The sequence below is a fragment of the Amphiprion ocellaris genome, chromosome 2 (genome assembly GCF_022539595.1).
Source record: "Amphiprion ocellaris isolate individual 3 ecotype Okinawa chromosome 2, ASM2253959v1, whole genome shotgun sequence".
In the NCBI taxonomy this organism is placed as follows: domain Eukaryota; kingdom Metazoa; phylum Chordata; class Actinopteri; family Pomacentridae; genus Amphiprion; species Amphiprion ocellaris.
In genome coordinates this window covers 39,008,218-39,035,418 of record NC_072767.1, presented here as the reverse complement: position 1 = coordinate 39,035,418, position 27,201 = coordinate 39,008,218, and the positions used below count along the sequence as shown (strand labels likewise).

At 38.8% G+C, this 27,201-nt stretch overlaps 5 protein-coding genes and 1 long non-coding RNA gene across 6 annotated transcripts; 2 read left to right on the top strand and 4 right to left on the bottom strand.

The window, feature by feature from the left end:
- Positions 1 to 1,202: 1,202 nt before the first annotated feature.
- hsd11b1la (hydroxysteroid (11-beta) dehydrogenase 1-like a) lies at positions 1,203 to 5,712 on the bottom strand. Its single transcript, XM_023285381.3, has 6 exons — positions 5,565 to 5,712; positions 3,449 to 3,579; positions 3,003 to 3,206; positions 2,818 to 2,911; positions 2,007 to 2,172; positions 1,203 to 1,898 (listed from the first exon to the last, which is right to left on the bottom strand). The coding sequence occupies exons 1-6, from the start codon at positions 5,647 to 5,649 to the stop codon at positions 1,715 to 1,717; spliced, it is 864 nt and encodes a 287-aa protein (XP_023141149.1). The 5' UTR covers positions 5,650 to 5,712; the 3' UTR covers positions 1,203 to 1,714.
- Positions 5,713 to 6,063: 351 nt separating this feature from the next.
- Positions 6,064 to 9,242, top strand: micos13 (mitochondrial contact site and cristae organizing system subunit 13). The gene is made up of 4 exons (XM_023285379.3): positions 6,064 to 6,224; positions 6,653 to 6,809; positions 7,799 to 7,856; positions 7,997 to 9,242. The coding sequence occupies exons 1-4, from the start codon at positions 6,196 to 6,198 to the stop codon at positions 8,092 to 8,094; spliced, it is 342 nt and encodes a 113-aa protein (XP_023141147.1). The 5' UTR covers positions 6,064 to 6,195; the 3' UTR covers positions 8,095 to 9,242.
- LOC111578534 (spindlin-1-like) lies at positions 8,590 to 16,205 on the bottom strand. The gene is made up of 5 exons (XM_023285378.2): positions 16,064 to 16,205; positions 14,216 to 14,257; positions 13,626 to 13,873; positions 13,284 to 13,517; positions 8,590 to 10,649 (listed from the first exon to the last, which is right to left on the bottom strand). Exons 2-5 carry the CDS (start codon positions 14,233 to 14,235, stop codon positions 10,444 to 10,446), a joined length of 708 nt encoding a protein of 235 aa, XP_023141146.1. The 5' UTR covers positions 14,236 to 14,257; positions 16,064 to 16,205; the 3' UTR covers positions 8,590 to 10,443.
- LOC118471303 (uncharacterized) lies at positions 16,202 to 25,381 on the top strand. Its single transcript, XR_004848581.2, has 5 exons — positions 16,202 to 16,341; positions 18,064 to 18,207; positions 18,296 to 18,424; positions 24,271 to 24,414; positions 24,503 to 25,381. It is a non-coding gene; the product is annotated as an uncharacterized LOC118471303 (long non-coding RNA).
- Positions 17,953 to 19,951, bottom strand: LOC111578531 (serine protease 57-like). The gene is made up of 5 exons (XM_023285376.3): positions 19,794 to 19,951; positions 19,469 to 19,622; positions 18,704 to 18,839; positions 18,294 to 18,548; positions 17,953 to 18,176 (listed from the first exon to the last, which is right to left on the bottom strand). Exons 1-5 carry the CDS (start codon positions 19,834 to 19,836, stop codon positions 18,024 to 18,026), a joined length of 741 nt encoding a protein of 246 aa, XP_023141144.1. The 5' UTR covers positions 19,837 to 19,951; the 3' UTR covers positions 17,953 to 18,023.
- LOC111578533 (serine protease 57-like) lies at positions 24,160 to 26,133 on the bottom strand. Its single transcript, XM_023285377.3, has 5 exons — positions 25,994 to 26,133; positions 25,669 to 25,822; positions 24,910 to 25,039; positions 24,501 to 24,755; positions 24,160 to 24,383 (listed from the first exon to the last, which is right to left on the bottom strand). Exons 1-5 carry the CDS (start codon positions 26,034 to 26,036, stop codon positions 24,231 to 24,233), a joined length of 735 nt encoding a protein of 244 aa, XP_023141145.1. The 5' UTR covers positions 26,037 to 26,133; the 3' UTR covers positions 24,160 to 24,230.
- Positions 26,134 to 27,201: the final 1,068 nt, after the last annotated feature.

Here is a 27,201-nt window from a genome sequence, read left to right as displayed (position 1 = left end):
AGCCAACAGCTTCACAGGAAGCCTGTGGTGCCTTTGGGGATGATGAACAAAGGCACAAAGGAGGCCACTGAGAAAGTGCTGCTCTGTAGGAAGTCTGCAACGCCTACTGTGGCCAGGATGAAACTAAATGAAGTGGAGGAGAATGGAGATAGAGGAGAACCCAGGGGTGGAGAACACAGGAAAAGGAACCGGGAGGTGGAGTATTGATATGGTGATGTAAAGAAAAAAAGAAAAAAGAAAGAAGACTCAATCTATGACCACAAGGTTAATTAAGATAAAAATATTCCACACTAATTTTCATTATTACAATGAAATACATGATACTCAGATAATTTTTAGCTGTAAATGACTCCTCTGGTTGCTAGATGCAGAAATGTTACTTCACTACTTTGGCACTACTGCCCTCATGTGGATATTCAAAGTACTAATCAATTTAGTTCAGATTCAGGCCTGAGCGTGAGGACTTGGTTTGCATGAGTGTGTGTGACTGAATGGTCGCACAGAAAACAAAAATGCTGCTAAACATGCGTAAATTTAACACTGCACCATTAAATACAGCAGTCCCACCCTCCTGAGTTGTCTGCAGTCAAATATAAAGGCATTTATCTTTAGGATGCGATTAAACAAATATTTCTCTGACAATGCAAATCAGATTATTTTGGTCTTTTGTTTCGGTTTAGTTTTTCTGCTTTTCTGTTTCTTTCATCAGCTCTTGTTAAGTTCGTTAGCTTTCCCAAGTTTCCCACTACCCTATATTATTATTATTTACTGTATTTGGGGTTTTGCATTGTGTGAGCCTGTTAGCTTCCTTCCTGCACTTCACATATCCACTGAACCATGTTACTATATTGTATGAAGTTTTCATTGAGCAAAAGACTTACTTCTGTGGTCTGTTGCATGTCATTCCCTGCTTTTTCTCTTTTCTTGTTTCCTGTCAATTCTAAAGTAAACTCTAACCTGATAACTTAATGGTACATTGTGTGTAGTAGTAACTTCCCGGTTTGATTTCTGGCAGGAATGGCTCTTTATTACATGTCATTCCCCTGTTCCCTTTCCCCCACATAACCTGTCACTGCTACATAAAGGTGAAAAAAATCTCAACTGTCCACTGCTCAACACAAGCAAAATTATCTTTAAAAACTTGACAAATATTAACCACAAACTAATAAAACAGCTACTAAGCACAAGAAACAAAGCATGACCGAGGTGAAAATGTGTTTATTTGTTTTCCTCTTGGACCACAGAATAGCAATCATGTAAAAGTTTGATATTTCATTAACAGCTGAAGAAGAGGTGTTCTCTCATATTGTGTGCTGCAGCATGTGCTGTCTTATGAGTAGTGAATCTGGTGTTTTTCCCTCCTCAGTTTACACTTACTGGTGTAGTAGCTGGTGAACAGCAGGGGCTATACCGTGCAGATAGCAGCAAATCTCTCTGAGGTAGGCTAAAATGAAACAAACTCAAGCCATAAGCTTTTCTCCCTGTAGACATTTTAGAGCTGGACCACAAGCAAAATGAGAAAAGTGGAAACCCAAGATTAGCGTACAATATTGGGTGTAGTAGAGTATGAAAGCTAAATCTGAGAGGAAAATGAGCGGAATTTACTAGATATAGACAGTGTGGTCCACTGTATAATGGTGTTCAGTGTGTGTATCAGTTTATCATAAATTGTATATCAAAGCTCATGTACAATGGTGCTGCAGATCAATGTGCTTTATGGGCTGTAGGTGTAGGAGTTCTGGATGATAAAGTTTGTGACAGAAGGAAACATATCTTTGCTAGCTGCCACAACATAGGTGAACCAGGGGTAGAAAAGATCCAACTGTCTTGTAGCACCTGTAATGATGATATTCAAGGCAGCGTCCGAGGAAGGGTAGGCTGGTATGTTAGTGACACCCCTAGGAGACAGAAAAATACTGCACTTATTTTTACTGTTACTTAGCAAATGCAAATATATCAAATACTATTAGTAATGCTATTTGTTTGGGCAGATATATTTGACTAACTTGACTTTCTCCATAGCTGAGTCGGTGTCAATGAGTCCCAGTGTGCATATAGACAAAGACACATTGCTTTTGTTCATTGCCAGCTCATGTTGAAGGGATCCAAAGAATCCATTCAAGGCAAATTTTGTTGAAGTATACGGCGCCACAAAGGGACTGGACATTTTACCTGTGAACCAGCAAAAAGTGTTAGAGGTGAGGTAATTGTTGTAGCTTTTCTGGACTTTCAAACCTACAGGATCTTCTTTGTCTTATATTAGACCTTAAAGCGTTCGCTTTTTTTCTGAGCACTAGTTAAAAACTTAACTCATCTTTAACATACTGAGAAAAAAGGAAATCTGCTATTGACGACATGTTGGTATAACGGACAGCTCCAGAACTGAGCTTCTTAAACTGCTATATCATCAGCTGTTTTAGAGATAAGAAAAAATAAATTTGAAAGCCCACTTCATCTAGTCACAAATTCATTTTCACTTCTTTCTTTTTGGAACATATTTCGTAGCTTTACAAAAAAAAGTCCTGGTCTCACACACTCATTCATGTCTATGTCTGCTGTCAGGTGGTTGACTGTTTTGCTCTGTCAGTGACAGGTACAGAGAGTGTTTTCTTTCTGAAGCGCCAATTAAAGCTACATACACAAAAACAGCCTGTTTAGAACATAACGAAAACCATCTTTGCAGTGTTTTGAGCTGTGAAATTGAAAGACACATTATAAAGACTTTCATTCATTTGCTGAAAAGAGGCGCAATATGAGACCTTCAATATGTGTCTTTGTACAGCTTATGTTTCACAGTTGGTTGTGAGATAAACCTACCCAAAAGTGATGAAACAATCACCAGTGATCCTCTACTTTGCTCAAGGGCAGCCAAACCTCTCCAAGCCATCTGAATATAGCTGAAGAAATTGACCTTTGAAAAGCACACAAAGACATTCAGTGACTGGGAGAGGCCTTCTTCCCTTCATTTTAAGTAACGATAAACCGTCAAAATGCTCCATTACATTCATTAGCCATCGAATGTGATCCACATCTCCCGTCCACATGCTGAAGGGGCTTGGGCCAATGTGGTTGAGAACCAGGTAATCCAAGCCTCCCAGCTTCTCCAGAGCAAAATCTACCACTTGAGCAGGTTCAGACTCACTGGCCATATCTGCTGCTACATAAAGAGCTTTCTGGGCTCCCAAACTCAGGCACTTTTCTGCCACCTATGAGCCAAGATCAAGAAAAATGGAGAAAGTGTTTAATACAGCTGCAGAAACCAGTACAACCCAGAACACACTGTTGACGTTATAATGGTACGTCAATCAGCTGAGTTCTGATTATAATAACCTGTTAAATGGACACAGATCTAAATAAAAATGTGTGCACTCAGCATTTTTTGTAAACTGCTTTTACTACGTTGAGCTTTGATACCATTTCGTAAGTAAAGTCAGTAAAGTTCACTGACCTGCTGTAATACTTTCTCCCTCCTTGCTGTAATAACAATCTGGGCACCAAAGCGGGCATAATGATATGCCATTTGTTCACCAATACCCGTGCTGGCCCCAGTCACCAACACCCGGGCACCCTTGAGAGATTCTGAAACAAGTGAATTCCATTTTAAATTGGCTATACAACATCAATAAACAAAAGACACATAGTGATGAACAGAAAGAAACTCTATATAAATTAATTTCATATGTACATATAATATTTTTAAACATGACACTGAAATCTCAGTTTTCTCTATGATTCTCATTTGACCTCTACAATCATTACATAGGGGCTGTAGCTGCAACGGATGAATGAGCTGTCCACTAATCTTAAGGCTGGTTTGGTCTTTGACCCCTCGATGTGCTGAAGTGTCTTCATTGCTGTGTGAGTGTGAACAACAAATACATTGTAAAGTGCTTTTGCAGAATCCAGCTAAGATTAAAAGGTGCAATACAAGTGCGAACTATTTCTGTTAACCTATATCATGAAGAGATAAGCCAATCTTGGTAAGTCGATAAGAAAATTAGAGTTATCTAAAGGATTTTGATTGGTTTTCATTAGACAGCTTTACATCAGGTCCAAGGGCATGTTGACATGTTGTAAAAATCTCTGATCCTGTGTCGTGGCGGTGGCTTTTCAGTAGGTCATATAATGTTGCAACTGTTACAAACAGCGTGTGGGGAGATGTGAAAACTACTCTAGAGACTCAAACCACATCATTTCACTAATTTAGGAAACCACAGAGTGCATAGAACACTATTTTACACAGTCTACGGTGGACACGTCACAATACAGTGTGTCCTCATTGTGTGGATAAAAGCCGCGTTCTCTCGCTGGTCAGGCCTTGGTCACAAGCGGAAAGCAGATTATTGCCAATTACTCGCTCAGTTTTTGCCCCCTCTCCCAAATTTCCCAAGGGGAACATTAAACTTAGATTATCATCATTATACAGAAATTATTTTGTTCATAGCGGACTAATAAGCATGTATCGCATGTCATCACCAGATCAGCTACATGATGACTTTACATGGTCCTAATCATATGGTCCACAATTGCGAACTGACCATGCAGAGGAGAGGCGAGGAGATTGCATTTTTAAAAAATAATTCTCTCAATGTTTTACAGTTCAGTGACATTTTCTGCCTTACAAATGGAAAGCCATGCTAATTTAGCACAGTTCTCAGTACTCAACCGTGTATTAATGCATTGATCTGGTGTTAAGAATGAGATTAGGTATTTGGGATTTAAACAAAACACAAAATTTAGACATTACATAATGTAATTATGTAATGTTTACTTCTGAACAATTTTCTCTACTATACGATACTATACTATACTACACTACACTATACTATACTATACTATACTATACTATACTATACTGTACTACACTACACTACACTACACTACACTACACTATACTATATGCTACTATGATAAACTGGCCTGAGTTTTGATCTCATTTAATTATATTGCATTATACAATACTTTGATCCTATTTACACACACACACACACACACACACACACACACACACACACACACACACACATATATATATTGATATATATATATCACAATGACAATGAGAGTGAAGTCCTGCTTTAGCTTTTATATCAATATATTTAAATGCAAAAAGTACACACAGTCTATTTTCTGTAACACCCAATGAGCTCACTACTGTTCATCTGAATATGGGAATCACTGGTACATGCAAAACTAGTGGCAATTTTTCCAAATCTGCTGTAAAAATTCTAATATTGGTCACATGCCTTACTTTATTACCTCACAGAATTTCAACAACACAAATCACAGCACTTTGACAATTCGACCTGTGTGTCAATAAGTCTCATTCAGGTGTTATTTGACACAAAAATTGCATTTAGATACATATCTTTTCTATGGCTTCACACTATTGTGCTCATGAATGACGCGCCTATGTTGCATACACCTGCAGGTCCAACAGCACAAACACCCTCTTTCCAGCTGTCTGTCTGTTCCTGTTAAAGTGACCGACATACATTTAGTATGTCAGCAGCTAATTAATTATTCCCTACATTTTACAGTAGCAATAACCCGTCTTCACTTACCTGCATCGAACCTGGGTGAAGTCCACTTGACAGCCAGGTAGGCGACACATATACTGGCAAGTAGGACTTTAGTGAAAGCTCTCATTTTGTTTAAAAAAAAAAAAAAAAAAAAAAAAAAAAAGACTTGGTGCCAGTTAATTTTAAGTGCTAGGTGTTTTAGAAGTGACTTCTTTAACTACTCCGGGTTTGACCGAAACAAGGGCCATTTATGTGCATTTCCCTCCCCCTCTGTGCTGCAGTGTAGAAGGGGGAGGGAAACTATTTGTGTTGCTCAGATAAGAGGTTTATTGAACTTCAATCAGTCCCGCCCCGCTCCTCACGTTTGAAAACGCATTCGTTAAAATAACCAAAACTTTTTTTTTGACCGCTGTGTCAAATGTATGATTTAAATTGCTATAATTACAGAAAAAAGAAATACAGAAATAAAGAAATAAAAAAAGTCAAAATGAACGAATCTGCCGCTCTGAAATAGCATTCGCACAAGCGTTTGAACGCAACTTTATTGACAAAACTGCGCAGAGATCAAGCAGGCTTGTCCTTCAGTGCTGCTAGCCGGTTAGCCTCACTGCGCTTCATTGTTGGGAGTGTTAATAACAACAGCACGTAAAAGGAAATTTAACCGCTGTGGACCATGGCGGCAAGGATTTTGCCCGTATTGAAGTTAGTATTTTTAATTTTACTCGTAATTTCCCTTCAGTTATTGGTGATATGGATGCTAAATGCTCGATTAGCAGGTTAGCTATGTGACGCTAAGATAGCTGTCAGGCTGCCTAAAAGCTTTCCAGCTGTTATCAACAGACACTTTGCCTACTGGTGGAATGAATTATCAGCTACTCAATTTACTGTTTATGTTGTTTTACTCTGCTTTTATTGTATTTAGACGTCGGGCTAATTTATTAACTTTCGTCACCAAAGTAAGCTAATGTTTTAAACATTGCTAACTACTGATTGGTAATGTGGCATTGCAGGCATCTGGTGATCTGTAGTTAACCGTAACATGCATCTGTATTTTTAGTTTGGCATGTTTGTCGACATAGGGGTGGGTATTTCTGGCTAAAGCCTGACGGTCTCTCTTCTTTGATTTCCAGACTGGCCACCAAGGTGACCATTGCAGGAGGAGCCCTGTACGTTGCCGTTGACTATGGTCTGTTGGGAAGCAGTGAGCAGGGCTCACAGGCCCTGGAGAAGGCCAAAGCTGCAATACCACCTGCCTTAGAGGAATGGATGAAGTACTTTGGCGTGGAGGTACAGATAAAATACATTTCTTAAACTAGATCTGATCCAGGAATGCCCTAGATCAGGCCTAGGAGCCATCATAACTATAGACTGTAATAAGACAGCATAGGGAAAGGAAATATGTCAAATATATTGGTATCCATATTAGTATTAGAAATTGGCTGACTACAATAAGCAAATGCATCAGTTGCTGTCGGTGATTTATAAAATGATTGTTTTATTTTCTACCTCATGGCCTGTCTTTAATGATAAATACAGTAATTGTGTAAAACTTAAAAACAAGGGTTTCCAAAATGCTTAATAATAATAATAATAATAATAATAATGATAATAATAATAAGCAGATTTAATAATAATATGCAGCACTCTTAGTATTCATCCACCTTTTACTGATAGTGAAAATAGAGCACAGGTTTTGTCATTAAAGGAAAAGTATAGAGAAAAATTCTACAAAGGACATGTATCTCACATTGATTATATTCAGTGCTAGTACATTACCTTTTCTTTAAGTATACTCATTTTGTCCTTCTTCCACATCATATACTGGACAAATTAGAATTTTAACTCCCAACACTCTTTTCTTTCCTCACTTATAAACTAGATAAATCTCAGTAGAATGATCATGTTTAATTGGCAGTAGGTGCCCAGCTTTGGTTTATTACAAATCTTATTAACTCAGCTGTGTTTTTAGGAAATGACAATAAATGGTAGATAGCTTCGTGTAACATAAGGAATTGAATAGCCAAGTGTCAGTATGTTTTTCCTACAAAATATCCCAGTGATATCCCATAATCTTGTTGTGGCAAGAGATGAGACTAATCCATCACTACAGTAGAGGGCAGTGTACTGTTGTACCATGTGATGTTAAGTAGCATCATAAGCAAGAAACCAGCAACCAAAATGATGTCTTTTAATTTTCATATGACTGCAAAGCAAAATACAAAGCAGTGCACTATGTTATCAACAGAAAGTAATAGATCCTCATGTTCTCCCCTCAGGCTCAGCTGCCAACCATGCCTAAGATTGAATTCTCCCCAGTTGAGTCGTGGAACTCTGGTACGAATGGAATTTTTGTACAAATTTGCAGTAATAAATCTCAGCATTATGAATTTGCAAATGGCATTATTCTTTTGGTTTACAGCTTGTACACATTTTTAATGTCTCAAACCTAAACTGCTGATTTTAATTTATTACAGGAGTGCGGTGGACCATCTCAAGTCTTTCCGAGGCTCCAACAAAAGCAAGCGATTACACAAATCAGGGAATTCAGTACCTGAAGGACCTCACCAAGTAAACAGGAACTCTCTGGGTGACCTGACACTTTCGATCCGTTTGACTTTTGCACTTGAGAAAGACATTACTTCTTCAAAAGTTGTAACCCCTCCATGAGAAAGAAGAAACACCCAACAAGAAAGAAAACTCTAAATGAAAAGAAGTTGTGAAATCCAGCTACAACGAGCGTACTCTGCTGAAAGGGTACTGCGGTTATTTAACTGATAGTGGTGTTAGTTGGGCATTGCACATAATGCTGAGAAACAAAAGGTTGTTCTTTCATTTTGTGTGTACCACAGACTTATTGTCAACTCTGTTCAATTTTAGAGCGTTGTTATCCTGTTCTCACCAAACCCAAATAATGTTATGAAGAGGATGTCTGTTATATATGCAATTTCACAATTGGTGAGTAATACATCAATCTTAAAACATGTCCCGTTCTTTAGCTTGATTTATTGAGTCAAACCACATATACTGCATGCTGATTACGGCAGTGTGTTCAAATAACAAGCTCAAAAAATGTGCAAAAATCTTTATTACTCATGACAGAATAATAATGACACAAACTGTCGGTTGATTCTACAACTTCAGAGCAGGGGGAGGTGACTGAAAGCGCCAAGAAGAGTGCAGTCAGTTATGACTTTACTCAACACAACCTCTTTTTTTTTTTTTTTTTTTGAAAGCAGGAAAATGGTACTGATTCCGCCTCACGTCACTTCTTCATGTTAAAATAAAGTCTGAAAACCTCCAGGCACTGTTCAGATAATGCATGCAGAATTCTGACAGCAAAAACCAAAAATTAACTGAGGGATACACTGAATGACTTTTAAAAGGCTGACAAAGCCTAAACCAAATCAGAAACTAGGTGAACAGTGAAGAACTTGGGATGAGCTCCATACTGCAAGCATACATGTCATGTTTGCAAGACTACAAGGCGGTTATAAAGGCTAGAACGAGACTTTATCACTGTCAATAATAAATTGGTTTGTCAGTATATTATAATTGTTAAATATTCAGTTACTAATTTACGTATATTAATGATTTTTTTTCATTAGAAGCTGGTGGTGTTTTGATGAAATAGTCATAAACTGGAGTAATCACAACAAGCAACATTACAAGGAGTTTGACACAAGTTTTACGGATTAAATACTGTCATCTGAATGAACTGCAGCTATGTTTTCTTTCCTTTATTTTTTCTTCATGCATGTAATTTAAAGCACAACTCCGCAACATTTGCTCTTAAGGAAAACGCATTCTGGGGAAACTGTAATAGTGTACCATAACCTAAATGTGTAAACCTTATACAATAAAGTGCTCCCCACGATAGCAACAGTGAGATTATACAACCAATGATGATGCGCGTTATATTTGAAGAACATACTGCATTAAGAGCAAAACACATCACTAATTCAAACTGATGGTTGCAAAAACGTTCCTCAAGCTGTCAGTGTTGTCTCTTCAGAATGAAAACTAAATAGCATACTCAAAGATTCATTAAGAGCACAGACAGTCAGAGAAAGAGTATGTACAATATTGCAAAATGGCAAGCCAGAAGGCACTTTATGATTTGTGTGGGATCAAATTCAAAAGCAAATTTTGCATCTTAGCTGTGAGCACAAATGACTGGGCGTCCCTTGCACTGTTAAAATTATGATTTTGGAGCCTGTGCAGAAACCTTTTTCAAGGTCACAAGACGAGACGCCCAGCATGATTCACATCATGTATGTAGTCAATATATGAACACTACAATACTAAATGTGGTGCAAAGGTGCAGAAGTACATTGGCTTTTTAAAGTAAAGGGGCCCCATTAAGGTGATTTTACAAAGCTACTCACATTTATCTCTTCTGGTACCAACTCTGACTTTGATATTATTGTTAGGTAATTACAATACATGTATGTATCTGCCTGTTTTATTCAAAAAATACAGCAGTGGACAGCATGTATTCTAGACATTGTGAACGTCGAGCTTACGAGCTATTTAGACAATCCAGACAGATGTGTCTTTAAAAGGATATTCTGAGCAGCTTTGTTGTTAACTAAGAAGTCCACTTTATGGACAGGTAATGGGCAACAATACAGGAACAGCTGCACAGCCATTGTGCAGTGCAATCTTAGACTGTCCAAACTTAAAGTTATATATAAAGTAGAGCAGCAACAATAAAACAAGTAGACTCTGTCTCCTCAAAATAGCCAAGCATAGCAGTGCTACAGTTCTGCTGTGCATACAAAAAAAGAGATTGCACTGACTTCTGAACAATAAAACATGTCAGCTATCCAACCCTACCATGGCTTTGAACAGATTATAACAATGAGCAGAACAGAAGCAGATGGAGGGAGGCTGGAGAGTGAGATACAAATGTCCACAAGCTCTAGGTGGTTTTGACAAGGTCATAGACATGAATATGAAAGTCATCATCATATTTAATATAGTAGACAGAGGGCTTGGCTGGGACCTGGTAGATGACCAAGCCTGTTCTCTTCACTCCCTTGTCAGTAACATACTCCACTTGTTTGCCCACCAGGCTCTCCGTCTCTTCTCCTGGCTTCCTGTCTGCAGGCAACAGGTGCTTGTTTTCTGCGGAGAGGAGCGAATCATTACAACACATACACTGGAAATACAGATGAGTCTTTTTTGTCATTTGCTACCCAAGAAAGTAAAACCTTATCCAATGCATCTGTAGTCTCACATCTCACAAGTATAATTTGTAAAGATAAACATATTCCTTAATTGCAATTCAGATAACTGAGATTCTAGCCTGGAGTATGATCCAGCAACCATTCCTATTCCAGTCGTAATACACTGGAGTGAATAAATGGAACACAGTATAGGATGTACATAATGAGTAAAGTATTTATTCATATTGTATGGAATCACGCAAATCACAGTGTAAATTATTTGACTGCAACTGTACTGTATATTACGTTAAAATCTAGAAATTTAAACCCCTTTTTCTACTGAAGGCAAAATATGTCCTGCTCAATGATTTTTAACATAAAACTGAAACCATGAAGAGATAAATACCTTTGTATGACCAGTATGATCAAACTTTAATGTGTATTTTCAAAAATGTCAAATTATTCCTGTAAAAAGACTCAAATACTTTAACAGTTTTCCATCTACATATATGGAATTTAAAAGGTTCATCAAATATTGTGGCTTAAGTTTGGTTTCTGAGCTAAATCACACAAGCAAAGGTCATAAACAAAGGCTGTCTATTATTTTAAAAATTCCTACTAAGCACACCTGTAATTACACAATTATCAAAAAATGGGCAATAGTGCACCCTCTCTCTTATTAGTACTATGTAGTGTAATCTGGATTAATCAGTAAGTGCTAGTTTCTAAAATGTCCTAATTGTCTCTTTAAATTTAAAGAAAAAAACATTCCCAAGACTTTTCAAATTTTTCCAAACAACTGCTCAAATCTTCTACAGTATGCAAAAGAAGTGAGTACACCCCTGTGAAATAGCCCTTAAATGTCAAATCATTTCAAATTTCACATTATCTCTCGATGACTGCAGTATTTCTCAGTGGGAGAGTTGACTATTTCATTTTACCATCAAAAACAAGTACTAAAGAATGTATTGAAAATGCAGGCTCCAAAGTAGAAACTCAATGCAACAGAAGTTATTACACTCGTCAGAAAATCTGTGATCAGTGAAGTGAAATAGAGAACAGTTCTGATTTACAATCAGCCAAACCACATGCACAAGGAAATAAATGACCTATTAAGACCAGTACTTGCTCAGTTTTGGACCTGTAGACTGTATCCATCTGCGTGTATGCAGCTCAACATGACATAAGAATTGCCAGGGGAACTCAAAAATCTCATTATGAGGCTTCACAAAGCTGAAACAGGTTATAGGGAGATTGGTAAGCTCACAAACAGTTGAAACACAGTTGCAGTCGTAATCACGAGGTACTGATGAGCCCCAGTACCACCAAACAGAGCTACAGTTGTTGTCCTGCCTAAATGCTGCACTGGAAAGTGCAGGCGACCAAGAAAAACACCCTTTCTCACTGTTTGGTACAAACTGCAAGATTCAATTTTGCTAAAGGGCATGAAAAGAAGCCTGATAAATGTTGCGGGCACATTGTTTAGTCAGACAGTCGAGATAAATTTGTGCAGCCCAGATGGGGTGTCTAATATTTACCATAAACCTAGTCAGGACTACCACAGTGAATGCATAGTCCCAACAGTCAAGCACAAAGGTGGCAGTATGATGATTTCCAAGTAGTTGAAAAAGAATATTCTCTCAAGAACGGCAGAAGAAACTTGGGCAATACTGGTATCCTCCATGCAGAGGCAGACTGAGTCTATCATCTAAAACAATAAAATTAAAGATATAAACCTCTACAATGAACTAACAATGAACTAGTAACTTTTGTTGCACTGGGTCTACTGTGGGGCTGGTAGTTATAATACAGTAAATCTAAGTTGTTTGTTTTAATTCTACAAAGCAAATACCCTACTGTTAGACTTAGAAGTACTACAAATACTCTAAGTTTATGCAATTTGAAATCATTTAATATTTAAGTGATATTGCACAAGGGTGTTCTACCCTCTGTTTTGTACTGCATAAATCTTCAAACTGCAGCTTCAAATAGAGTGAAATGCAAATGATATGACGTTTGAAAAGCCTCTGCATTTGCATAGTGTTCAGTATTAGGTTCCTCTAGTATTTCTTTACCTGAACTGAAATGTACTTGGAGTCACTGTGAACATCTGTGCAAATATTCACAAGTTAGAAGCTGCAGTTTCCTCATATCTAAACTCTTGATTGTCTCGGTATTCAACTGTGGCAAAAACATTTTCATGTGTATCATGTAAACTTCCCACAGACACACTGCCTGGTTGATGTCCAAATGCTCCATATAATGTTTGTGGACAACTTTTGCTCGAAACACCTTAAAATAGATGTGTCTTTGGCTGTCTGTGTCAAAACACATTTTGTAGCTTATTTGTTACTGGGAGTCAACCCCCTTGATAATGATTTGAGATGAATACAGACTTTCATATCAGCTGGTGAACTCACATGGTGTCCATGTCAGACTAAATTAAATGACCTTGCATAATGGAAAAATTAATTACATGCGTATATTGGTCATGTGTGAGATCAACGCAAACGCCTTGGGACAAGATCATCACAGAACTTAATAAAGCTTTGTGAAGTATCAGCCCGAGTTTGTTCCACACAATTAGCAATACCTGCTTCAGGCAGAATCCTGAGGTCTCCGTCAGCGTAGTCGTCCCACAGCTGGTACATATAAAGAACGGGGTCCTTTTCATAAGTGATATAATACCAGTTGGTCATGATGGGAGCTCTGGAGAGGACCATTCCTCTCCACTCATTCTTCTCTCCATCTTCCTTTTCAAACAAATGCTCCACAGCTTTGCCCACCAGCTCCTCTGCCCCTGGAGGGATCTTGATTTTGTTGTTTACTGTGGAGACAAGCGAAAGAATTAAAGTAAGAAAGATGACGATTTATAACCCAGAATTTATGATCTGAAAATTGTTAATTAACCAACTAGAAAATGATCGCAACTCACCAACTTTTTCTGACAAGATTTGCAGGTTTGATACTCTCTCATCCTTGAAGAGCTCAATGCCATAGACGCAGTCAAAGCCGTCATATTTCACCATGAAGAGGGAAGGATTTACACTGAGTCTGTCGAGTACTGTTCCTTTCCATTTGCTCTGGTTTCCCCTCTCACGCCAGTTATGCTGAATGCGGACTCCCAGAATGCTGTTGGGGTCCGGGGTTACTGTGTCACTCAGTTCCCCGCTGCTTCGTTTCCTGGTAAACAAGACAAATATGTAGGTCTGTGTGTATAAAGCTTAAAACCAAGTATCTGCCTTACATATAAGCTGAAATAACTGTTTCTTAATCTGCAACATTATCACAATCAGAACTTAAACATGTTTTCTTTTTTAAATGTAGCTGAATTAAAACACAGTAAGATTTTTGTTACAGATTCCAGCTATTTTTCAATGTTAGCTATTAGATAACTGCAGTGACTTAGATCTGGTTTAACCTCTTTTTCCTTGTAGGTGTTGGTGACATTCTAGATTTGCTGAAACAAGCAATAATGGCATCGTGTGATGGCAATATACATACAAGAGCTTTGATTCCACATACCTGCCCCTTTTCTTGGACATGCCTCCAGAAATTCACAGGTTACTAATTAAGAGAAACACAGGGCAATGTTCAGTTACTATGTCTGCATAGATTCTTAGTCAACCAGGTCATTGTCATACTATGAGCTTCAGTAAAAAAACATTTGGGCTTCTCTTCAGACCCTTGAAGACGTTTCACCTCTCATCTAAGAGCCCTCAGTAGCTGCCAACTATTCTGATAAATAATTTTGGTGATATTTTTAAAAAAATCTGAATTATTTGATTCCAGCTTCTTAAATTTTACTGTTTTCTGTCTTCTTTACATCTCTAAAACAGTAAAACGAATTGCTTTGGGCTGTAGAAAAAATAGGATATGTCATCTTGAGCTCTGAGAAAGACTGGACAACATTTCTTACCATTTTCTGACCTTTTATAGACCAAACAACTAATCGATTAATTAAGAAAATAATCAACATATTGATTTAGAATGAAAATAATTTTTATTTGCAGCCATAGTTGTAGCATAGTGTACATGTGTTTGTTTGACTGGCATCATGCGCACTCACCAAACTCCTAGGAGCTTTAGTAAAATGCACTGCAATTAGACGTCTTTTTTACGGTCTTACAGGAATGTCACATTTTATCCAAGAGCTTCCATAGTTTCTGAGGTTCTTGAAGACATTTCACCTCTAATCCAAGAGGTTTCTTCAGTTTTTGACATTCTTGAAGAAGTTTTACCTTTCATCCAAGAGGCTTTTTCAGGGCAGCCTCTTGGGTCAGAGGTGAAATGTCTTCAGGAGCCTAAAAGAAAAGTCCAGCTGCTTTGTATTAAAGTTCTAAAGAGTTCAAATATTATGTGAGTGAACGTGACATCTGACACATGTACAGCATGCTATATCTATGACTGAAAATAACAATTATTTTCTCTCTAAAATAATCTCTTAATTGTCTTCTTGGTTACTCGATCAATTGTTTAGCCTATGAAATGGCAGAAAATAGTAAAAAATGTTGATCAGTGTTTCCAAAAACTCATGATGACATTCTCCACTGTCATGTTTTGTCCACATTCCAAATATATTAAGTTTACTCTCATAGAAAGCTTAAGAAACCAGAAAATACTATAATTTAAGAAGCCGGAATCACAGAACTTTGACATTTTTTCTTTTAAAAAAATGACTCATCGCATTATGTAATACTTGACAACTAATATAATCGGTTCCATGTAATAGCTTAATCATTACAGCCCTTGCTATGACATAATGAAGGCCTCTCCTTGCCTGTCAGAAATGAAAACCTACACACACAGAGAGAGGCTGCAACCCACTCAACAGACTGACAACTCCAGCAGCCAATGGATTAACATGATAGAATAACTTCCTGGGTATTTACTGAGACTGCACAGCCATGGAGGTCACTGCTTGTAGTGTACAGTACACCAAAGCTACACTGTTTGTCATTTCTAGCTAGCAGATATAGCAGGACTCACTTCGGGTTAAGATTACAAAAGTCTGTGGCTGACACAACTTTAACTGTCAGCCATTTCACTTTGTGTCAAATTACAGAATGCAACGTTAGCCGGTTAAGGAGTTAGCAACATACATGTCAAATTTAATGCCCGATAAGCTACCTGAGAATTCATGTCCCACCTGTCCTGGACTAAATCCAACAGCTCACAGTCTAGGTTATCAGTAACACTCGTCTGTCTTAGCTCTACCTCAATGCAGATGTTACTGTAGGTAAGTGGAGGCGGACAGATACATCCACTTCTCCTGTAGCTAACGGCAGCTAACAAACACCAGCGACTCCTGCGTCTTTTACAGGCTCATTATTCTCCACCTGGAACATTCTTTTTTTTTTTTTTTTTAATTACCTTTACGCAGATTTCATATCAGTATTGTTCAGTTCGTCTGGCAGAGAAACGTTGCCACACACCAACCCGCCTATGTAAATCTCGCGAAACCTGTGGAAAATGGGAGCTTCACGGTGGAGGGAGAGAAGACTCCACTTCCCGGCGAGCCTCTCGTCGCCATGAGCGCAAGGGAGAATGTGAGCATGCGCGCAGTGCATTCTGGGAAGTGACGTTTAAGCGACAGTGATGCGGAGTTTTGACGAGCGGTTGTAGAACAGTCGCTGTGGAGTGTTTGACAGGTAACACCGTGATGTTTTCTGACTTTATGTGTTACCAGAAATAGAGTAATGACGCCTTTAGTGCAAATTAGCGACATGACAAGCTACACAACATACCGACAACAGGTAAAGTGAGGTCGTGATTTTGTGTGACGCAGGAGTTGCCTATAGTTAAAATTAAAGGGACAGCCAGCGGTTGAAATGTTTTAATATTGGGTCAGGAAAGTGGGACCCAAAACCAAGTTCTATAAAATATTTTGACTAAATTTTGAACATTTCTTATGTTTACAAACCTTTACCCTCAAAAAATAGGCTTACTTGAAAAGCAGTTTTAGGGGTTTAGTGGAGTTAGCCAGCAGCTAATCTGCATCTATTGTCCCAGGGCAGGTGCAGAAAAATAGAACAACCACACAGCAATAAAGACCCTACATGAGACAATATACAGCTTAAAAATACATCAGTATGAAACAGTAAATTAAATTAAAGACAGTCATTGGTTGTGACAGTTTTGTGCTGACTTGAGGCTGGTTTTAAACACGGCAAAGCTTCCTGAATTTCTAATATTTGTGGGGATGAAATTCTTCACTTCTTTAGCTGAGGAAGCAGATTCAACAAAAGCTGTCCTCCAGAATTGTGGTACCCAGTCACCCCCATCACCTCCAGTAAATGTCAAGTCCCACCTGCACTGCCTCCATTGGAATAGGCCAGGCGTCCTTTAAGAGGAAGGGGTGTAAGATTATGAACATTTCCAATCATGTCTATCTTTCACAGAGATGAAATTTAGTGGTGGTACTGACACCCCAGTTAGTTAATGTCCATACTAGGGATGCTAATTTTTGGTGACCAACAATGTGCAGCATTATCAATCAACTTATTAATAACACAAATTTAATGGATATTATTCCATATACCACCATATAACTTTTCTCATCAACAGCCACACTACAACTTAATTTCATTTGTCATTGCACTCTCCCGATAGCCTAAAAGACTTTGTCATGGTGCCCCTTCGCGACCTGAAGTCCCACAATATTCTCTGCTCACCAACATGAAACTGACTGCCTCCTCTGGTTCAATCAATCGAGTGCCATGCCATTCATCGTAGGCGATCATTTCTCTCCAGCTCCTCCGATTTTCTGCCCTCTGAATTGTGACTGTTGCCCGTTCCATGTGTAGCCATGATGTCAGTCCATCTATCATTTTCATTCTCTGTCTGTCTCGTCCTCTCTTCCCATTAATTTTTCCAGTTGTGACAATATATTCCAGGGTCTCCTTCCTTAAGATGTGTCCAAAAATTTTGCTTGCCATTTCCTAATTTTGTTCAGTAGTGTATAATTTGTGTTTAGTGTTTTTAAAGCATCTCTGGTTACTAGAGTATAAAACAGTAAAAGACTTCACCTGGTTGTGCAACCAGGTCCTGAGTTTAACCTGCAATAAGTTTTCTGACATGCATGTTCTTCATCGTCTGTTTTGTTTTTTTATTCAGTTAAAATATTCCCAAATAACTAATTAATCACTAACTTGTCAGCTGAATGCCTCACCTGTTCAGCTGTCCAGCCGCCTTTATTGCTGATAAAATGGAACAGCAGAGACACATTTGTTTCCCCCACAAAATCACAAGTTGCAACGACAACAGAATGGGTTTTTTTATTATTCGTTTTAGGTGATGCCACTATTGACACATATTTTCAATGCAGATTGGCCTAACTGTTATTTATCACAGTTGTTATCCATTCCCTGAAGGACGATATGCGAGTGTATACATCAGGGGTCTGGGGGTCTCCACATCGCAGTCCAGAGAAGGAGACGACACCGGCTGCAGCTCCATCGCATACAAGTGGACCACCCGAATCCCCCTTAAGGAGAAAGGAAAGAAAACATGTACCAGTAAGTGGACTTTGTTAGAAATACACTGTGATTTTTGTTAATGCTCAATATTGTCTGATCAGTGTTCAATCACTGTATTTCCTTACAGAGCAGAAGCCTTGAAAGGCACGGCCACCCACGCCGCAAACCATCCGTCTAGTGATGGGAACTTGCCCCCATCTCCTGCGACACTCCTGTGCCGAGAGGGTGGTGACGTTGACTTCTTGAAGCCTGAGTGGTAAGGTGTTGTTATCATCTATAGTCCCCCAGCCAGCTGTTAGACATCGACTGTCTGCTCTCACCCTGCCAGGTTTCAGAGAAATCGGCTGCACTGCTTCGGTCAGCTGGGCCCTGTTGTTAAGCTGAGGAGGAGATTAATGGTAGAAAAATGTTAATTGTGGGGTTTTTTTGTATATTTTTGCATCGTATTTTATGGTGTGGTGCAACATAATAATTAGGGATTTATCTACATTAAATATTACACATTGTAGTAGACAGCAGTTAAAACTGCCCTCACCTGTATGAGCATTATATCATTGCGAAATTGTACTGGGTCATACTGTGGATGTGGAATGAGTCTAGCAGCTCTGAACTCCTGCTTTGTAGGCTCGTTACTTGTCAGGGAATCAGCTCCAACCACCACGGTGTATGTTCTAAAAATCACAACATTATATATGGTGTGATGTCAAGGCATCTATTAATCTCTGTTTCCTCATAACTCTGTGTCTCTGTATGAGAGTGAAAACATGATTAACCTTTTAAAGCATAAGTTTGTAGACTGATTTACCATCTGCAAATAAGTTGTTTCCAGTACAGTTTAGTAGAACCATTAATTTGAGGAGACTTGCATCATATACAGTGATCCACATTTTACTGCCTTTTTTGTCAAAGTTACCTATTTTTGTGTCTGAAGGTACCAACAAAAGAGTTTACAAAATTGCTCCTGCTCACAACTTACCTTCAGCAATCAAATGGAATTAAACAGATGTATTGTTTCTTGTGATGGGTTATTTGGGTGGCACATTTTAAGTTCCCTCAAGCCAATTTTATGCAGCAACGACATAAAATTCAAGAAGTGGCTACAGGAAAAATAACAATAACTAGGGATAGTTACTGTAAAGTTTGAGAAATGCTTAGCACGTTCTCTCTCAAAATTGCAGATTCTAGTATATATTATTAGTATAAGATCGGGAACAACACGCACATGTTTAAACTGATATAGAGCTCCTAGCTGGTATAGTTATGTCATTTCTACCAGTCAAATAAAACAGCAAATTCTTACCCTCGTACTCGACAATGTGCTGCAGTGACCACAAAGTCCTCCCTCACTAGTGCTCCTCCACAGATGTGTTGGCCTTGGATTTGCAGAGAGGCCATGTATGGACGCGAGTGGGATGCAGCATCTCTGCCTCCAACAATATGAGCGCCATCAGCTCCTGACACACAAAATACAGAATAATGTACTTCTGTTCATCCAAGTTAGTGTAGGTTTGTAGTTGATGTAACATCTGTATCTTCGCCATGTTAAAGAAATTAGGAATTTAAAAAAACAAAGCTGGTTGTTTGGCTGCTTTTAGATTTTTGATCATAAAGATAGAGTAGCTTACCATTGAAGACAAAGAGCAGCAGAAGTACGAAGCTCACTGCCATGGTCTCTAGTGAAATCAAGACTTTCACCTCTTGGTTTTGTAGTTTTTAGAAAAGAAATCTTGCTTTTTTGTGGTCTTTATTGCTTCAGTGTATTTGCCAACATGCTGTTGGCATTTTTGTGAAGTTGTTGGTAAGATTACAAAAGACATGGTTTTAGCTTTTGAAAGCCATCAGTCTCTTTCATCATAACAGATGCAAGAGATTGATGGAGTTAAAGCTCTAGCAGCCTTAAAGATTTTTCAGAAAGAAGTGCACAATGTTATTATTATCATTATTAATTTTATTCTCTGCCTTTACAAGCCTTCCAAAGGATGCTTCTGAGAAGCATCCCCACATCATGATGCTGCCACCACCATGCTTGACAGTGTGGATGGAGTGTTTGTAATGACTTGCAGTGTTTGGTGTATGCCAAGTCTGATGGCCAAAGACCTCAATTTCTGTCTAAACAGATTAAAGAATCTTTTCTAGCTGACTTCAGAGTCTCTCACATGCCCTCCGGTGAATTCTAGTTAAGATTTAATATTTTTCAGCAATAGCTTTCTCTTTGTCACTCTACCATAAAGCAGCATAAGGCAGCAGTTGTATGCACAGTTTCTCCAATGTCAGCTGTTGGAGCTTGCAACTCTATTAGAGGAGTCATCAGTGTCTTGGTGGCCTCCCGCACTCGTCTGTTTCCTGCACAGTTACTCAGTTTTTGAGCACAATCTGTTCTAGACAGACTTTTGTATATCCTGCATTCTTTTCATTTCTTTAGTGATTAATTTAACTGGACTCCAAGAGATATTCAATGACTTGGACATTTTGTTCTATCCATCCCCTGACTTATGCTTTTCATTAATAATATGTGTTGTCCCCATATTTTGTCTTGCAATGAACTGAAAGTAATACACTTATAATCGACTGTAGAAGGAAAACAAAATGTTTGACTGCAGGTCATATTGTCTGTTTGTGCTTACAAAATTGGGGCCTCTTCCACAATAGTCTGGCTTTGATCTTTGATCTTGTAAGGCATTATGAAACTCATTTTACCTTCTTCTTTTCCATTTGGTTTCTTCACAGTTCTGTTTACATAGCATTGTTTGGAAAGAATGTGGTTTTGTGTAATGCAACATACTGCAACTGCAGAACGATTCTTAGTTTCTCATCTTTGTGACGTTGAAATTTAATTTTCAAAGTTCAAAATAAACCCTCAACAGCACACACAGCAAGTAAAATGAGGTCAGGATATTGTGTGATGCAGGACTTGCCTATAGTTAAAACTAAAGGAACAGCCAGTAGTAGACATGTTTTTATATTGGGTCAGTAATGTGGGACCCAAAACTAAATCCTATAAAATATTTTGACTGAATTTCATACATTTCTTATGTTTACAGACCTGGACTTTTTGGAGGTTTTTTGTATTTTCACCCTCAAAAAATAGGCTTTCTTGAAAAGCAGTTTTAGGGTTTTAGTGGAGCTAGCCAGCTGCTAATTTGCATCTTTTGTCCCAGGGCAGGTGCAGAGCAATAGCACAACCACACAGCAATAAAGACCCTACATGAGACAATATACAGCTTTAAAGTACATCAGTGTGGAACAGTAAATTAAATTAAAGACTCATTGGTTGTGACAGTTTTGTGCTGACTTGAGGCTGGTTTTAAACACGGCAAAGCTTCCTGAATTTCTAATATTTGTGGGGATGAAATTCTTCACTTCTTTAGCTGAGGAAGCAGATTCAACAAAAGCTGTCCCCCAGAATTGTGGTACCCAGTCACCCCCATCACCTCCAGTAAATGTCAAGTCCCACCTGCACTGCCTCCATTGGAATAGGCCAGGCGTCCTTTAAGAGGAAGGGGTGTAAGATTATGAACAGTGGCGTACACAGACATTTTGGGGGGCTGGGGGGCAGGTGTTCAGTGGGATAAAAGGGCACCTTGTGCGCCGTGTAGTTGTCTTGTGAAATCACATTTTAATAGGGTATTTAAGTTATCATTGTCCAAATTTTAATAATAGCCTATCAATGTAAATGCAAAATTACTGCAAGTGTTATAACGTAGAAGTAACTCATGGTTTGTACAAAGCAATATATTTTACTAATACAGCCTATTGCTTGATTTAGTTCCATCAAATCACTTTGTGTTGACAAAATAAATCAGGAACAGCTTTTAAGATATCTCAATAAAATTAGATGAAAAGGCCCTAAACAGTTAACATGACTCTGATGTTGACTCTGACCTTTGTTCTTCATGATCATGATCTGTCTCCTCATCCTCCTTAGATGTTTATTTAATCCAGGAGAGCAGAGAGCTGCTTCCCTGCTGTAGATCCCTTTCTTTGTCTCTCTTGATCCTTTCCCTTCTGGGCATGCTGCAATTGGTAAATTAAAAGAGATCGACAATATCAAGACTGATTCCTGACATCGGGCTACAACAAGGCAGAAAGCTACTTTTTCTTTTTGTCATTTAGCAAATAAATCACAGCAAGTGTTGCCTCTACCTGATGTAGGCTCATAATAAACCTACACAAACTAAATATTCTGTTATAGTATACTGATCATATGGTGTGCCAATTCACCAAATAAAATTGGTTGTGTGGTCATCGTCGTTACGTTATGTTGATTAATTGATTATTATTATGGGTAGCGTGGAGCTTGTTAAGCAGTCGGGCAGTTGGCTGATTTAGGCACGATTGTTTGGCGCTGCATGAGACAGGCTTCTTCACAACAGAGACAAATAAATGCACCGTGTGGCAGCTGAGGCTGATGAACGCTGGATTCATTTATGTGTTACCTGGTTGATGGCTACAGTCAGGGTGGAGATACCTGTGGGCTGTGCAGCTGCTGGCACATGTGTCTGCCCCTCGTGTTCAGGTTACGAGATGGGGCGGGGCGTGTGTGTGCGTGTGTGTGTGCGTGCGTGTGCGTGCGTGTGCGTGTGTGTGTGTGTGTGTGTGTGTGTGTGTGTGTGTGTGTGTGTGTGTGTGTGTGTGTGTGCGTGTGTGTGTGTGTTTAATGTTTAAATTTTTTTTAAAAAGTTGAGACGTGGAGGGCACCTGCTTGATACTGAGGGCAAGGGGCAGGTGCTCTAGCACCACCTGGAGTCTATCTGTGCACGCCACTCATAATGAACATTTCCAATAATGTCTATCCTTCACAGCCATGAAATTTAGTGGAGACAAAGACAAAATGGCATCAACAGAGGCCCAATTTAACTTACTGGCCCTCAAGAAAAAAAAAGGTATTAGGACCCCCTAAAGTATCTGTAAGTGTATAGAATTGATGCCACTAAAGATGCAGTCCTTGGTTAACATTTCACCAACTTTGAAGGCTTCTGTCATCAGTATTATTTAATGTGAGGCAAGTTGCTATGTTGACATGCCAGAAAAAATTATGTGGATTCCTTCGTAGGACCACAAAAACTAGTGTGCATAGGGATCAAAATAATTTCTTTATATGTGCAAAATTACAAGTTGCTTCCATTTTGTCTTCAGGTTGAAATTTAGCAGCATATGAGCCAAATTTTGCCATACCAAATGTTCCATTACATATTCTTAAAAGGAATGGCCTCTGCTGTGGTTATTCGACCATTTGAGTTTGCTGGACACAAGTTTGTCGGTGTCCTTGTAAAATTTCATCGCTGTGAGAATTAAATCTCCAGAGATATTGAACCTTAAATATGGCTTTCCAGCTAATGATTAAATGACTCCAGCAGAAGACAACTTTTCAATGATTTGCCATTCAAAATGAAAAACTGTGTAAACATTTTCAAATGAGGGTGGTACTGATGCCCCAGAAAGTTTTTGTCCATACTGGGGATGGAAGTTTTCAATAATTTTTGTGACCAATAATGTGCAGCATTATCAATCAACTTATTAATAACACAAATTTAATGGATATTATTCCATATACCACCATATAACTTTTCTCAACAACAGCCACACTACAGCTTAGTTACATTTGCCATTCTAGTACAAATGCACTGTCCTGATAGCCTAAAAGACTTTGTCATGGTGCCCCTTTGCTACCTGAAGTCCCACAATGTTCTCTGCTCACCAACATGAAACTGACTGCCTCCTCTGGTTACTAGAGTATAAAACAGTAAAAGACTTCACCTGGTTGTGCAACCAGGTCCTGAGTTTAACCTGCAGTAAGTTTTCTGACATGCATGTCCTTCATCGTCTGTTTTGTTTTTTTATTCAGTTAAAATATTCCCAAATAACTAATTAATCACTAACTTGTCAGCTGAATGCCTCACCTGTTCAGCTGTCCAGCCGCCTTGATTGCTGATGAAATGGAACAGCAGAGACACATTTGTTTCCCCCACAAAATCACAAGTTGCAACGACAACAGAATGGGTTTTTTTATTATTCGTTTTAGGTGATGCCACTATTGACACATATTTTCAATGCAGATTGGCCTAACTGTTATTTATCACAGTTGTTATCCATTCCCTGAAGGACGATATGCGAGTGTATACATCAGGGGTCTGGGGGTCTCCACATCGCAGTCCAGAGAAGGAGACGACACCAGCTGCAGCTCCATCGCATACAAGTGGACCACCCGAATCCCCCTTAAGGAGAAAGGAAAGAAAACATGTACCAGTAAGTGGACTTTGTTAGAAATACACTGTGATTTTTGTTAATGCTCAATATTGTCTGATCAGTGTTCAATCACTGTATTTCCTTACAGAGCAGAAGCCTTGAAAGGCACGGCCACCCACGCCGCAAACCATCCGTCTAGTGATGGGAACTTGCCCCCATCTCCTGCGACACTCCTGTGCCGAGAGGGTGGTGACGTTGACTTCTTGAAGCCTGAGTGGTAAGGTGTTGTTATCATCTATAGTCCCCCAGCCAGCTGTTAGACATCGACTGTCTGCTCTCACCCTGCCAGGTTTCAGAGAAATCGGCTGCACTGCTTCGGTCAGCTGGGCCCTGTTGTTAAGCTGAGGAGGAGATTAATGGTAGAAAAATGTTAATTGTGGGGTTTTTTGTATATTTTTGCATCGTATTTTATGGTGTGGTGCAACATAATAATTAGGGATTTATCTACATTAAATATTACACATTGTAGTAGACAGCAGTTAAAACTGCCCTCACCTGTATGAGCATTATATCATTGCGATGTCCATCATACTGTGGATGTGGAATGAGTCTAGCAGCTCTGAACTCCTGCTTTGTAGGCTCGTTACTTGTCAGGGAATCAGCTCCAACCACCACGGTGTATGTTCTAAAAATCACAACATTATATATGGTGTGATGTCAAGGCATCTATTAATCTCTGTTTCCTCATAACTCTGTGTCTCTGTATGAGAGTGAAAACATGATTAACCTTTTAAAGCATAAGTTTGTAGACTGATTTACCATCTGCAAATAAGTTGTTTCCAGTACAGTTTAGTAGAACCATTAATTTGAGGAGACTTGCATCATATACAGTGATCCACATTTTACTGCCTTTTTTGTCAAAGTTACCTATTTTTGTGTCTGAAGGTACCAACAAAAGAGTTTACAAAATTGCTCCTGCTCACAACTTACCTTCAGCAATCAAATGGAATTAAACAGATGTATTGTTTCTTGTGATGGGTTATTTGGGTGGCACATTTTAAGTTCCCTCAAGCCAATTTTATGCAGCAACGACATAAAATTCAAGAAGTGGCTACAGGAAAAATAACAATAACTAGGGATAGTTACTGTAAAGTTTGAGAAATGCTTAGCACGTTCTCTCTCAAAATTGCAGATTCTAGTATATATTATTAGTATAAGATCGGGAACAACACGCACATGTTTAAACTGATATAGAGCTCCTAGCTGGTATAGTTATGTCATTTCTACCAGTCAAATAAAACAGCAAATTCTTACCCTCGTACTCGACAATGTGCTGCAGTGACCACAAAGTCCTCCCTCACTAGTGCTCCTCCACAGATGTGTTGGCCTTGGATTTGCAGAGAGGCCATGTATGGACGCGAGTGGGATGCAGCATCTCTGCCTCCAACAATATGAGCGCCATCAGCTCCTGACACACAAAATACAGAATAATGTACTTCTGTTCATCCAAGTTAGTGTAGGTTTGTAGTTGATGTAACATCTGTATCTTCGCCATGTTAAAGAAATTAGGAATTTAAAAAAACAAAGCTGGTTGTTTGGCTGCTTTTAGATTTTTGATCATAAAGATAGAGTAGCTTACCATTGAAGACAAAGAGCAGCAGAAGTACGAAGCTCACTGCCATGGTCTCTAGTGAAATCAAGACTTTCACCTCTTGGTTTTGTAGTTTTTAGAAAAGAAATCTTGCTTTTTTTGTGGTCTTTATTGCTTCAGTGTATTTGCCAACATGCTGTTGGCATTTTTGTGAAGTTGTTGGTAAGATTACAAAAGACATGGTTTTAGCTTTTGAAAGCCATCAGTCTCTTTCATCATAACAGATGCAAGAGATTGATGGAGTTAAAGCTCTAGCAGCCTTAAAGATTTTTCAGAAAGAAGTGCACAATGTTAATGTATGCTCATATGCAGTACCTAGAAAAAGTATTTATCCCCTTTGAAAGATGTCCCCTTTAATTGCTTTTTAAGATTGGATCATGATCAATCTAGTTTGGCCTTCTTGACAAGAATTTGCAAAGACAGACTTTTTCATGTCAAAGTGAAACCGATTTCTACAAACTAATGTCAGTTCATTAAAAATGTAAAATAAGTGATTTCATAAGTATTTACTTCCTTCAAATTACTATTTAGTAGATGCTCCTTCAGCTGCAATTTCAGCATTGAGCCTATGTGAATAGGTCTAAATCATCCTTACACATTGGACGCTGCCATTTTACACTATTTTTATTTCCAAAACTGCTGAAGCTTTGTCTGGCTTTCCGGGGACTGTGAGAGAACAGTCCTTTTTAAAATTCTCAAACGTCTTGTGGTCTGATTTGGCCACTCCAGAACATTCACCGTGTTTTCTTTAAACTATCTCTATGTAGCTTTGGCTACTTCAGGTAGCCAAAGCTACATACTTCAGGTCATTGTCCTGTTGGAAAATAAATCTTCTCCAAAGTCACCGTTGTCTTCCAGACTACATCAGGTTGTCTTCTGGGAATTCCATCTACTTTGTTGCATTAATTTTATTCTCTGCCTTTACAAGCCTTCCAAAGGATGCTTCTGAGAAGCATCCCCACATCATGATGCTGCCACCACCATGCTTGACAGTGTGGATGGAGTGTTTGTAATGACTTGCAGTGTTTGGTGTATGCCAAGTCTGATGGCCAAAGACCTCAATTTCTGTCTAAACAGATTAAAGAATCTTTTCTAGCTGACTTCAGAGTCTCTCACATGCCCTCCGGTGAACTCTAGTTAAGATTTAATATTTTTCAGCAATAGCTTTCTCTTTGTCACTCTACCATAAAGCAGCA